The following is a 13,094-nucleotide window of genomic DNA, read 5'->3' as shown; positions in this document are numbered from 1 at the left end:
TCTAATTCATAAGACACTCTGTGTGTGTGTGTGTGTGTGTGTATGTGTGTGTTTTAATCTGGTGGGGCTCCATCACTGAACTATATTCCAAACCCTTTTTAGTTTTTATCTTGAGACAGGGTTGCTAAGATGTCCCAGCTGGCCTTGGGATCCTCCTGCAGCAGCTCCCTGAATAGCCACTGCACCCAACTTTCAATATTGTTTTAATAAGTTTTTTGCTAATGATTTTGTTTTGATTCCTTAAAGATGTTTTGAGTGGGAATACTAAGATTTTTCTCTCTGTGGTAGACATACCATTTCATTGACTTCCTTTGGAGGTCAGCCCTCAGTCTAACTGAAACTCAGTGAAGGTCATCTTTTTACCTCTGCTCAACTCTACCTGCATGCCTGTGATCTCAGTGGCTCAGGAGGCTGAGGCAGGAGGATCTCAAGTTCACAGCCATTATATATTTAGCAAGGCTCTGTGTAGCTCACTGAGACCCTGTCTCTATAAAATATAAACTATAAAAAGGGCTGGGGGTGTGGTTCAGTGGTTAAACACCCCTGAGTTCAATCTCTGGTACCAAAACAAAGAACAACAACAACAAAAAAACAAAACAAAACAAAAAAAAAAAAAAGAAAAAGATTTTATTGTCTCCATGGTCTTGCAATTTCCCTGTATTATATTTAGCTGTGGATGTCTTTTTATTTATCCTGATTGGAATGCACTGAACTTGATTCTGCTTATTGATTTTTTTATGAATTCTTAGAATTTTTTAGCCATTAACTCTTCAAAGGTTGCTTCTTCATTAAAAAAACAGAACTTTTTTCTCCTTCTAGAATAGGTTGAACACATGTGATATGTTCTAATTTTAATCCTCCATGTCCCCTAAATTCTCTTTTATATTTTTACCTGTTTATGTATTTGTGTTACAATCTGGATTTTTTCATATTCATATTCTCTTCAGCTGTATTTTTATTTACCAAATTATTTTTAGTGATTTGAATTTTTTTCTGAAGGCTTTTAGTTTTTAAAAAATATTTTATTTCAAGCTGCCCTTCTTTTCCTAGAAATATATCAGATGTGCTTATTTTCTATTCTATGTCTAATAATTTCACTATACGGAGGAGTTTTATGTCTGATTCTTCCATCTGTTATTTCTGGTAACTGTTGCTCTTACGGGGGACTCATTTCCTTATGTATTTAGAAATTTTATGCTGTGAACTTCTTGTTTCTTGCCATTTCATATCTGGGGTCTTATAGGGTCTGATCCTCCAGAGAGGACTTGTTTGCTTCTCTCAGGTGACTGGGGACACTAAGAACTTGGGATCATGTTATAGTTTCTGCTGGACATTTTAGTGTACTATTCAGATGGTGTGTATCTTGGCCACAAAACTGAGGGCCTGCTCCTGATTACAAATTCTTAGGAAATTTTTTTCTGCTCTGCTTACGACAACATTTACTTTAGATTTACTGTTTTATTGAAGCCATTTGGGGACCCAACTTTATGGGGAACATTTCCTATTAAGTGTCCTACCTTGGGAAGGTAGTGAAAACATTTAGGCTTAATGAGCTCTGAAAGATAAAAATATTCTGTATACTTTTCCAACTCATGGTTGTACTTGATATTTTAAAAATTGTATCCAACATGTCTGTTTTCCAAAAAGGAATATATTCTAGGAACTAGTCCTTGAACTGGTTGATGTAGTGATTGATTTATAATGGAAAGCTTCCTGATATTGAAGTTTTATGCATTTCTGTAGTAAACCCAACTTTTGCATGGGTTTGCCAACTAGTCAGTCTTTGATGTGACTAGGTCCTATCTGATACTGTTATATGGATTTATGAGAATCTTTCTTGTATGAAATTGTACTCAACCTCATGTGTGCGTGTGCATATGTACATACAAATATTTAAGAATATACCTTATATATTCTTTAGAAAGAATGAAGTGTGTATTTCTTGTTTTAGCATTGTCTTTATTGGGTTGTTGGTGAAGTTATACATGCTGGCTAACATCATAAAAATAACAAGTTAATCTCTGCTGCTGCTGTTATCTTTCTGGTGTCTTCTCCCCACCCCTACTCCTCTTGTGCTGAGTCCCAGCTCTGGAGATAAGGAAACCTCAGGAAACCTCTTTCTCTTTACCAGTGATTTTTTTCATACTCCTACCCCAGTGTATCAGGAATAGCAATTTGGCTTTATAGTTTGAGAGAAGCAAAAGTTTCCTGGGTCCCTAGGTTCAGCTCTTCCCCAGTTCCATCTCTGAGGCCCCTTCCTTCTTGATACTACACCCCTGAGATTTTGCTCTAGTTGGTCTTTCTGGCCTGAAATTCATTAGTTCAGCAACTATTTATCAAGCACTTATTATGTACCAGGTACTGGGAATACAAGACAAGATTCCCACTCTCATGAAGCTCATAGTCCACTAAGAGTAGGGGAAGATAGACAACAAATAAGTACAATACATGTTATGCATGTGGAGAAAAATAAGGCCATTTGTGCCTTTCTAGCTTGTTTGGGTATCTGCAGGTCAAGCCCTTTCCCCCATACCATGAATTCTTTAAACAAAATCAGAAAAAATTTAGCCACTTTTTGTGCAATTACTTTCCCATATAAATCTTATAATCAGCTGGTCAATATTTTAAACAATATTGATAGGATTTTACCAGGGATTATCTTGAATCTGTAATTTGGGACCAACATAACTGAGTTTGCCCATCTATGAATGTAGCCTTTTCTCGCTTAAGCTCAGGTCTTTTTAATCATATCTATAAAGATCATTTACATGCCTTATAGCTTTTTATTGGACTTATCTGAGGTTCCTTAATTATGGCTTATTGTGTAGAACTTTGCTTACTCAGTGGTGTTTAGTGTACAGGGAACCACAGAGTATACATCAGTCTAGTCTCCTGCTGGTCACTCCCTGCTCTGAGCTTTAGATACCTATCTTTGCCTCAGTGGGCTTTGTCACTTTCCCATGCAGCCAGTCCCCTCCCATGGCAAGAAGCACCAATGCTCTATGGGTTGAGTTCATCCTGGAGTTGCCTAATCCCTAATCCCAGCCTATTCCAAAGAGAGTTGCCCCTCCAGCTCTTCTGCCGGGACTCACCAGTGGCTGCTACCTCTCAAATGGGGAAGCAAGGAGCCAGGCAGGACCAGCTTTGGGTCCCTCTGTTCTAGATCATCTAGGCAGATGGTGAGAGCCCTGGCTGATTCCCTGTGGTGCCCTGCCCCTCCCCATCCTCTCACCTGGAAGCATGGATGACCCAGTGGACCAGACCACCAGCCACTCGCTCTGCTATGTCTTTTAGGAGCTAGTGATCTGAGTTGCCTGGCAACAGGGGTAACAGAAGCAGCCCAGGCCACAGTTGTCAAGCAACACAGAACTCACCAGGACAGGCCTTCCCTCTTAAAAAATTGTGCTGTGCTTGGCTTCACCCTAGATAGCTACAGGAATTGAAAGGAGGATGCTGCTAGTGGTCTCCAGGTGGCTAAAATACTGTCCTTTTTGGAGGGAGTGCAGATCTGGGGGCAGGTCTGACCCATGGCTGCATGGACAGGACAGTCCCTGGCAGAGATACATCCATCCCCTCCCAAGGTTAACGCTGATGGTGCCGACTCATCCTCTGGGCAGCCTTCTGGGCACAGGCCCTGCCCCCAGCAGGCTCCCCACTCTCCTTCTAGACCTACCTCCTGTTGTGTGGTGTTGAGCAAAACAAAGCCCATGTTTCTCCCCTCATGCCACCTTGTGGGCTGTCATCTGCCATGTTCATAAAAGCCTTCCTTGGTCTAGTCACAGGGCAGTGGGAAACTCCAAAGCCAGGTGTTTTTTTTTTTTTTTTTTTTTAATTATCCATCAAAAGGTGCTTGTTTACAAAGTGTTGAGAAGAGGTACATTCCACAGCTCTGAGGGGAGGCCCAGGGGCCACCTCACCCCACCTTGCCTTTGGAGTGGACATCATAAGGCATTTCACACGTTGGTGTTTTCACTTTAGTTTGTTTGTTTGTTATTTCTATAAAAACAAAACCAGTCCTGGAGTAGAGAGAAAAACCCCCACAACGAATTTTCAGGATCAAACAGAAGTGGGGAGGATTGGAATGGGGGTTTCTGAGGTCTAGGACTGAAGTTACAGTGGTCCAGTACCCTCAAGGTTGGCAGAAGCTGCTGGAAGGGATAGGAGGAGAGGGCAGGGCACAGCTGACAGGAAGCCAAACTCAGACAGGTGTATCCTGTCTTCATCATTTTTCACTTTTACATACCATAGAAATTTAAGCAAAATAGCTATTATATATATATATATATTTATATATCATATATATAAATTAGACAAAGAATTCAGGGGGAGCAGAGATGGGGCACCCCCTGAGCCGCCTGAGGAAGAATGCCAGGTCTCTTCATGTCCAGGTCACCAGCCCATGCTGAGTGGGGGGTCTGTTATTGCTGATTTGGGGCCTGGTTCTTGGGGTGGGGAGCACCTGTGGGCCCTGCCTTCTACCCTTCCTGGCCTCTTTGGGTCTAGGCACAGCCCCAGCATGGTCAAGGCTAGGCAAGGGGCTGCTGCCCTCAATCCACATGGGGGATGCCCTCATTGGTTCCCTTCCCCCATGGTGGATTGTTGCTCCAGAAAGAGACCCCTTGTGCTCTCTTGGCCTAGGCAGGCCCCTTTCTACTTGGTCTTTGGGCCCTGGGCTCCTAGGGGGTGGGCAGCTCAGATATAAATGTTATGTTCAGCTACAAAATTCTCCCAACTCAAAGGGGTCTGGCTTTCTGATGTCTTTAAAAAGGAAATTCTTGCCAGAACAATTTTGTGGCAAGAAAGCACACTTGGAAAGCTGTCTGCTAAATGCTGTACTAAAAATATTTACTAAAGGTCATGGCTGGAAAGAAATGTAGTTTTTTTTTTTTTTTTTCCTTTCTTTCTAAAAAAGTCAAAAGAGGCTCCCTAGGAAGGGCCAGTACCTCCCTGGTTGGAGGCTAGTGACTTGGGCAGCTATGGCCTGGGCCAGCCAGCCTGAGTTGTGGTAACTGGGAGCTGGGGTGCCCATAGGGTCCAAGTCCATGGTGAAGAGGCAGGGGTGACTAGGTGCACCTAGAGGCTGGAGAGAACCCGTGTCAGCCCTTCCTCCTTCTAAGGTGGGAGCCCCCCCATCAAAAAAAAGTTTTTCTGTTTTTTTTTTTTTTTCCTAAGGAAAAAATCTAAAAGAAAGAAGTGCGTGGATTGGAGGGAATATTCAGTACTAAACTGAGTGCATTAAAGAAAAAGTGGACCCGGCCGTGCAGGCGCCTGTATTTGCTGCAGGGGTGGCGCTCAGAAGATGTTGGGGCACATGTGCCAGTCTTGCCTCTCCTTGGCTTCCCAGTAGCCACCCTTGTATATGCAGGCAGTTTCCCCGGTCAGTGGGTCCAGTCTCTTCTCGAACCACAGCGGCACATACACGTCTGACTCCTTCTCTGCTGGGAAGACATAGTGGACGGGTGGGTGAGTGGATGGCCTGCTCTCCAAAACTCACCCGGTCCCTGTAGGATCCCCAGCCCAGACACCCCTTTTTGTCTTCTGGGACGCCCGTCCTTTCTTTTTCCCAGGCACCCCCTTGAACCCTCCACCTGCCCGGGGGCACCCTCGCAGCCCTGCCTCACCTTCCTCTGTTGCGCAGCCTTGGCCATGGCCAGATATACAGGACTCCAGCCGCCGGCGCCGCGACAAGCGCTGCTTCTCCTCCAGCCGCTGCTTCTCAGTGTTGGCCTCGTCCCAGCGCCCCTTCTCCATCAGCCGCTGGTCTGGCCGCAGGCGGCTATCCGTGGGCGCTACGCCCTCCTCCAGCTCATTTAGGGTCAGGGCCAGCTCCGAGAAGTAGTACATGTTTTCTGCGTTCTCCCTGCGGCGGCGTGAGTGGGACCGAGCGCTGTCCCCAGGCCACCTCCTTCACTGGTCCCAAGCCGCCCCTGGCCCCCCCCACCCCCCCAGGCCAGGCACCTCCTGGGCCTGGGCCGAAATTTCCCTGCCCCACCCCGACTGCCACTTCTGATGAACCCACCAGCTGCAAAACCCACCAGCTGAATCCAACTCACCCTTTCCTGCCCGCACTTTGCCTGTGCTCCACTAACCGGCAGCTGCTTTGCTACGTTAGACTTAACTGGGAATTTGGCCTTTTCATCCAGTCTTTCAAAGTTATCAGCATAAAATCGTGACCTAATATCGTCGTTGATATTGCATTAAAGCCAGTGGCATAAAAACCTCGCTTTTTGCATGTGATGTTGGTTATATGTGCTTTCTATTTTGAATATCCGTGTCAGGGTTAGTCAGTTTTATTCCTGTTTGAAGATCAAACTGTTGCTCTCCCAGCACCATATAAACAAACACAACAAAAACATTTTTGCTCCTATTTTAGGGTTTTCTGCCTCTATTTTTCTGTTATATACCTTCTACTTTTCTGGGGCTAATTCTGCTATTCTTGTTTTTAACTTCTTGAGATGGATGCTTAGCTCATTATTTTTCAGCTTTTCTTCTTTTCTAGTACAATGTGCATTTTGAGGCTACACATTTCACTCCAATTGCTGCTTTAACTGAATCCTACCACTTTTGATATGTTATTTTCATTATCATTCAGTTATCTTTTCTGATTTCTAATATATCTTATTTGACCTATGGATTAGTTGGAAGCCCCCAGCCCCACCCATACTGGGGATCAAACCCAAGTCCTCCCTAGACAGATACTCCACCACTGAAATACATTCCCAAAGTCCATTCAACATTTTATTTTGAGACAGAGCCTTGGTAAGTTGCCTGGGTTGGACTGGAACTTAAGATCATCCTGCCTCAGCCTCCCAAGTAGCTGGAATTATAGTGTGTGCCAGCATATTTCTTAAATTTATAAACATATGGGGATGTTTCTAGTTGTCTTTTCTGGTATAATTACTTTGGAGTCAAATGATACACTTGGCATAATTTTTGTCCTTTGAAATTTTCCTATGGCCCAGTATATGGTCAATTTCTGAGAATGTTTTTGATGCATTTTTTGGGTGCAGTGTTTTATAACTGGTAGGTTCTGTTGTTCAAATGTATCCTCCCTGAGGGTTTTTTTTTTTTTCTTTCTATCTCTAGGAGAGGGATATTAAAAGTTCCCAGTTTGATTGTATATTAGTATATTTCTCTTTACATTTGTATCAACTTAGGCTATATATATTTTGAGGTTGTGTTTGGTACAAGATACATTTGGATTTAATACTCATCTTCCTGGTGAACTGAGCCTTCATTATGAACTAACCCTTTTATCTCTAGTATTTTTGTAAAGTTTGTTTTGTGATATGAATATAGCTAAGCAATTTTGGTTTGGTATTTTTTCTTTTTTTTTTTTGGTGGTGTCGGTGATGGAACCCAGGACAAGTGGTCTACCACTAAGCTACAACATCCCTAGCCCTGGTTAGAATTTCCGTGGACATATCTTTTTTCATCCTTTCATTCTAATCTTTCTTTAGTTTCCAATTTAGATGCTTCTCTTATAGACCAAATATAGTTGAATTTTTTTAAAAAAAATTCTGAATCTTACAATGGGAATATTATAATGAGAATATTTAATATAATTACAGGTTGAGTATTCCTTATCCAAAATAGGACCAGAAGTGTTTTGGATTTTTTTGGACTTTGGAATATTTGCATGTACATAATGAAATATCTTGGGAATAAGACCCAAGTATAAACAAAAAAATTATATTTATCCTGTACCTTACACATGGTCTAATTTTATGCAATATTTTGAGTGTGCCTGTATTTCTGTGACCTGTCATATGAGGGCAGGTGTAGAATTTTCTACTTGTGATGTCTTGTCAGTGCTCAAAAAGTTTTGGAATTTGGAGCAGTTTGGATTTCAGACTTGGATTAGAAATGTACTAATTAGATATGCTGGGTTTAAATCTACTCTCTTGTTTTCTCTTTTTGTTCTCTTCTTTTTTGGGACCTCACACACACAGATTTGGATTAGTCATAATTCTTAGTACATGATACCTTCTATTGGCTCTTACATGGTCTGCTTTTTTTTTTGGGGGTGCTGGGGATCGAACCCAGGGCCTTGACAAGGCAAGCACTCTACCGACTGAGCTATCTCCCCAGCCCCATGGTCTGATTTTTATTAATGTAATGTTGCCACCCTAAACAAAAGGTAGACTCCTGACAAAAACCTACATCTAACCATATAGAAAATTCACCAATCCATTCCCTTTTCAGATAGCCATCACCAAGACTCCTGGGTTCATCAGTCCCCTCCTTTCCTTTTAATAGAATTTATTGTATCTTTAGGTATTCTTAAGTCTCTGTGTACATATATATATATATGTATATATATTATATAGTTTTGAACTGTATAAAAAGAATATATGACATATAATAGTTTGGAGTTTTATTTACCTAATAATATACTAATAAGATTTATCTATATTGCTGCATAGTGCTGTGCTTCCTTTGTTTTAAATACTGAGTAATATTTTCTCCTGTGAATATGTCATAGTTATTCACTCAATAAATTCCTGGGTTGTTTCCAAGTTTTTTTTTTTTTTTTGCTATTGGATTAGTCTTGTGTGTGCATTTCCTGTTGTACATTTACAAGAATTTCTCTTGAGTTCATACCTAGAAGTGGGATTGCTGGGTTATTAGACCTCCTGATTTTTCATCTTTTTTTTGGAACTAGGGATTGAACGGAGGGGCACTTAACACTAAGCCACATCCCCAGCCCTTTTTATTTCTTATTTTGAGACAGTTTCATTAAATTGCTTAGGGCCTTGCTAATTTGCTAAGGCTGGCTTTGAGCTTCTGACCCTCCTCCCTCAGCCTCCAGAGTCCCTGGGATTACAGGTGTATGTCACTGCACCTAGAATGATAGTTAACCTTCAGGAGATAAGGCCAAATGGTTTCCAAAGTGGTTACACCAATTATTACTCCTATTAGCAATGCATAAGAGATATTGTGGGTCTACATCTTCTTCAACCATTGATAGACTTTTGTCATTTTTACTAATCAAATGATTATAAAATGGTATCTCATTGTGGTGGTTTTGATTTGCATTTCCCCAGTTAGCAATGATTTTGATTGTGGTTTTCATATGATGACTGATCACATATGTTTCTTCGGTGAAATTCTTGTTCATGACTCTTGCACATTTTGCCACTGGATTGTTTTTGTTCTACTTGTTGATTAGAAATCCTTTATTTAAAGATTTAATTATGATAAAATACTCTTTCTGTATTCTTGATACTAATCCTTTGTCAGGTGTAGGTACTGTGATTACCTTCTTCAAATTTATGTTTTGTCTTTTCGCTTTCCTTTTTTCTTTCTTCTTTTTTCTGTAGTACTGGGAATTGAACCCAGGGCCTCATACCTGCTTGGCAAGTGCTCTACCACTGAGCTACATCCTTAGCTCTTTTTTAAAAAAAATTATTGAGGCAGGATCTTTCAGTTGCTCAGACTGGCCTAGAACTTGGAATCCTCTTGCCTCAGCCTCCTGAGTAACTGGGATTATAGGTGTGCACTAGGCCTGGCACCTCACTTTCTTTTGATTGTCTTTTAATGAGTAAAATGCCTCTTAATAAACAAAAATGTTTTTATATAGTTAAATGTATCAATACTTCATTTGTATCTTGTTTCAGATATGTTTTCTTAAGTTCTAGAAGATATTCATCTATTTCTTTTTTACTTAGAGTATTAACTTATTGTTTAGGAATAAGTCAAACTTAGTACTTAACCACAAGACCATTGTCTGAGGTTGATTTCTGTTATTTCTGTTATAATGTAAGGAAGGGAATCAGTTAATCTTTTTCCAAATAGATAACTGTTTTGACTTACATCCATGTGTAAACAGCCCCATCTTTCCACATGATCTGATATGCCACCTTTTCCAAATATCAAAGATACATGTATCCATGGAGTTATTTCTAGGCTTATCATCTCACTCTACCTTAATTTCAAAGTAGGTCTTGATATCTACTATGCTTAAGTACTCTGGTTTTCTTCAGAAATGTCTTTGCCCTTTATTCCTCAATATAAATTTTAAAATTCTAATACCCAGTTCAATGGAAATCCCTATAGGGATTTTATCTACTGATTCTTTAAATCATGACATTTTTATATTACTAAGTCTTTCTATATATGAACGTTGTATTTTTCTCCATTTATTTAGCTCTTCCTTTGATATCTCTTAGTAAAGTTTTATAATATTCTCTATAGAGGTCTTGAATGTAAGATTTATTAAAAGGTCCTTATTATTCTCTTATATAATTGGTGTCTTAAAGTGCATTTTCTAGTTGTTTGTTCCTAGTGTATAGAACTGCAACTGATTTTTGCATATTAATCTTATATCTGGGCACATCTATTGAGATGTTAATATGATTAATTTGTAGATCTTCTAATACAAAATTATTCTTGCATATCCTGAATAAATTCAACATGATGGTAGATTGTTATTTTTTATACACTGTTTTCTAATATCTTGTTTTGGAATTTTACTTATGTAAGTAGAATAGGGTAGAATTTTATTTTCCTGCTACTGTCTTCACCTGGTTTGGTATGAAAGTTATTCTGGTCTCACAGTATAAAAGAGAGTATTTCCTCTCCTGTGATCCTGAAGACTTTACTTAAAACTGGGTTAACATATTTCTTTTTTCCTTTTTTCTTTTTGGTACTGGGAATTAAAGTCCAAGGGTGCTGACCTATATACCCAGTCCTTCTTAATTTTTATTTTGAAATAAAATTAAGTTGCTTAGTACCTTGCTAAGTTACTGAGGCTAGCCTTGAACTTGTGATCCTCCTGCCTCAGCCTCCCAAGTTGCTGGGATTATAGGCATGTGCCACCATGCCCTGCTGGGTCAACGTATTTCTTGAAAATTTTGGTAGAATTTACCTGTAAAATTATCTGGGTCTGTGTTTTCCTTGTAGTAATTAAAAACTACTGCTTTATTTTCTTTAATTATTGGAGGACTATTGATGTGTTTTTCTTCTTCTGGAGTCAATTCTTATGTTTTTCTTAAGTTATGTTTTTCTAAGACTTGTCCAAATAGTATCTTTATACTTTATATGTCATATGAAACTTTTTCATTAATATTTATTTCCATCTTGATTAGTCTTAGCAGTAGGTTTCTCTATTGTCAGTTGTTTTTTTCCTCAAAGAGTCAACTTTTGACCTTATCAAGCTTCTTTATGTTTCCTCTTCTATTTTATTAATGTCTTCTTTTTTGGGATATATGGGTTAAACTTTACTTACTGCAGAAACTCAGAAATGAGTAGGCCTCAAAATTAGAAACTATTTAAGGCACTATGTGAGTCTTGAGACACTACCTTTGGTGTATATGTTCAGTTTTGATATTTCTGCTGTCTTTAGTTCTAGATATTTAAAAATTGCCATTCTGACTTCCTATTATACTCATGGGTTATTTAGAAACTTAAAATCTGTTTCTAAATATGTGGGAATTTTTATCATTGTATTTGTAAAGTCTCGTTGTATTATGATAGATTGTGGTTTGTCAAGGCTTTCTTTAGGGTTTAGTACATGACTGATTTTTGTATACATTCCATGTATTCTTGAGAAAAAGTATATTTTCTGACTGCTGCATCTATAAGCCTGTGAATATCCTCTGTTTTCATCTCCTTCATCATATCATTCCTTTTTTTTTTTTTTTTTAACTTGACCTGTCAACAAGTAAGAGGGGTATACTGAAGTCTCCCAATCTCCCACTACGGTGATGGATTTATCAATTTCTTTCTTAGGTATCATTGTGCACTTTGCAAAATTTTTTTTTTTTTGGCAGTGCTGGGGATTGAACCCAGGGCCTTGTGTTTGCGAGGCAAGCACTCTATCAACTGTGCTGTATCCCCAGCCCACCTTTACAAAATTTTGAGGCTGTTTTATTCATGCATAATGTTTTAAACTTGGACTTCTTAATAAATTTATCCATTTATTATACAGCAACCTTTCCTTCCCTAATAATGTTTTCACCCTTAAGTCTGTTATACCTGATGTTCATATAGCTATTATAGCTTTTTCAGTTTGATTTTCACAATATTTCTTTTACTTTTGACCTTTGCATATTTTAGTGTTATAAGGAGTATATATCTGGATTTTTTAAAAGAAATCCTATGAAAAAAAATCCTATCAATATTTTGTTTTTTAGCTAGTTTCATCTACTTATATTTATTATGAGCATTGAAATCCTTGACCCTATTTCTACCATGTTAATTTACTGTTTTTGTTTGTAATATCTTTCATTTTTATTATTCTCTTAAGAAACATATGTATCTTCCTTCTAATAAGAACTTAGCATTTCTTCATATTCCTGGTGTCTTTCCCTTTCTTCCCAACATGCCAATGTTACCTAGACTTTATTCTGCATTATTATGAGCATATTTTATCTTTTCCTCTGGTCTTTGTAATTGTTTTTATAAAACCTTTTTACTTCATGTGTCTAGCACAACATCTTTTGGAAATTTTCCCTCCCCATTTTAAGGTATTATGTCTAGGGGGCTGGGAATATAGTTTAGTGGTAGAAGCTAAGCATGCATGAGGCCCTGTGTTTAATCTCCAACTGAGAGAGAGGTTCAGTATTATTTTCATTGGGAGTTTTTGTATGTCAAACTTTCTGTATGCCTGCCTGAAGGTTTTTTAAAAGTTTATTTTTTTTCATATCCTCACAGTATAGCTTGTTTGGATAGAAAATTTACCTTCTAATTTCATTTTCTTCATAACTTTGAAAATATTACTCCAGTGTTTGTTGTTGCTAAATTTGATGTCAATTTGTCTTTATCCTTGATTGAAATCTTTTACTTCTCTTTGGAAGATAGAAGAATTTCTTCTTTGGTGTTCCCAGTTTTGACCATGTGGTCTATGTGAACATTTCTCTTTACCTTCACTTGGAGAACTTTTTTTTTTTTTTTTTTGGTGCTGGGAATTGAACTCAGGGCTTCATGAATGCTAAGCACATGCTCTTCCATTGAACCACATCCTTAGCCCTCAGAAAGTCATTTTCATTCTCTTTAACTATTCTTCCTTCTCTCCATTTTTATTTCCTTCTTTTCTTCTGAGTTTCCAGTTAAATGTATTATCTTAGTGGTTACCCTTGGAATTAAAATAT

At 38.8% G+C, this 13,094-nt stretch overlaps 1 protein-coding gene across 7 annotated transcripts in view; it reads right to left on the bottom strand.

Annotated features, from left to right (window-relative positions):
• Window positions 1-5,189: 5,189 nt before the first annotated feature.
• OSBP2 (oxysterol binding protein 2) overlaps window positions 5,190-13,094 on the bottom strand; it is a 162,328-nt gene continuing 154,423 nt past the window's right edge. For 6 of the 7 annotated variants that reach the window (XM_079150941.1, XM_079150945.1, XM_079150944.1 and 3 more), the window contains 2 exons: window positions 5,622-5,860; window positions 5,190-5,438 (listed from right to left, as the gene is read on the bottom strand). In XM_079150941.1, the coding sequence (XP_079007067.1) occupies window positions 5,293-5,438; window positions 5,622-5,860 (385 nt within the window). In that variant the 3' untranslated portion in view covers window positions 5,190-5,292. The remainder of the gene's footprint in view (window positions 5,439-5,621; window positions 5,861-13,094) is intronic. The other variant, XM_079150940.1, reaches the window with a different exon arrangement.

The sequence above is a fragment of the Sciurus vulgaris genome (assembly GCF_902686455.1).
Source record: "Sciurus vulgaris genome assembly, chromosome: 8".
NCBI classification, from domain to species: Eukaryota; Metazoa; Chordata; class Mammalia; order Rodentia; family Sciuridae; genus Sciurus; species Sciurus vulgaris.
This window is presented reverse-complemented; position numbering and strand designations above follow the sequence as displayed.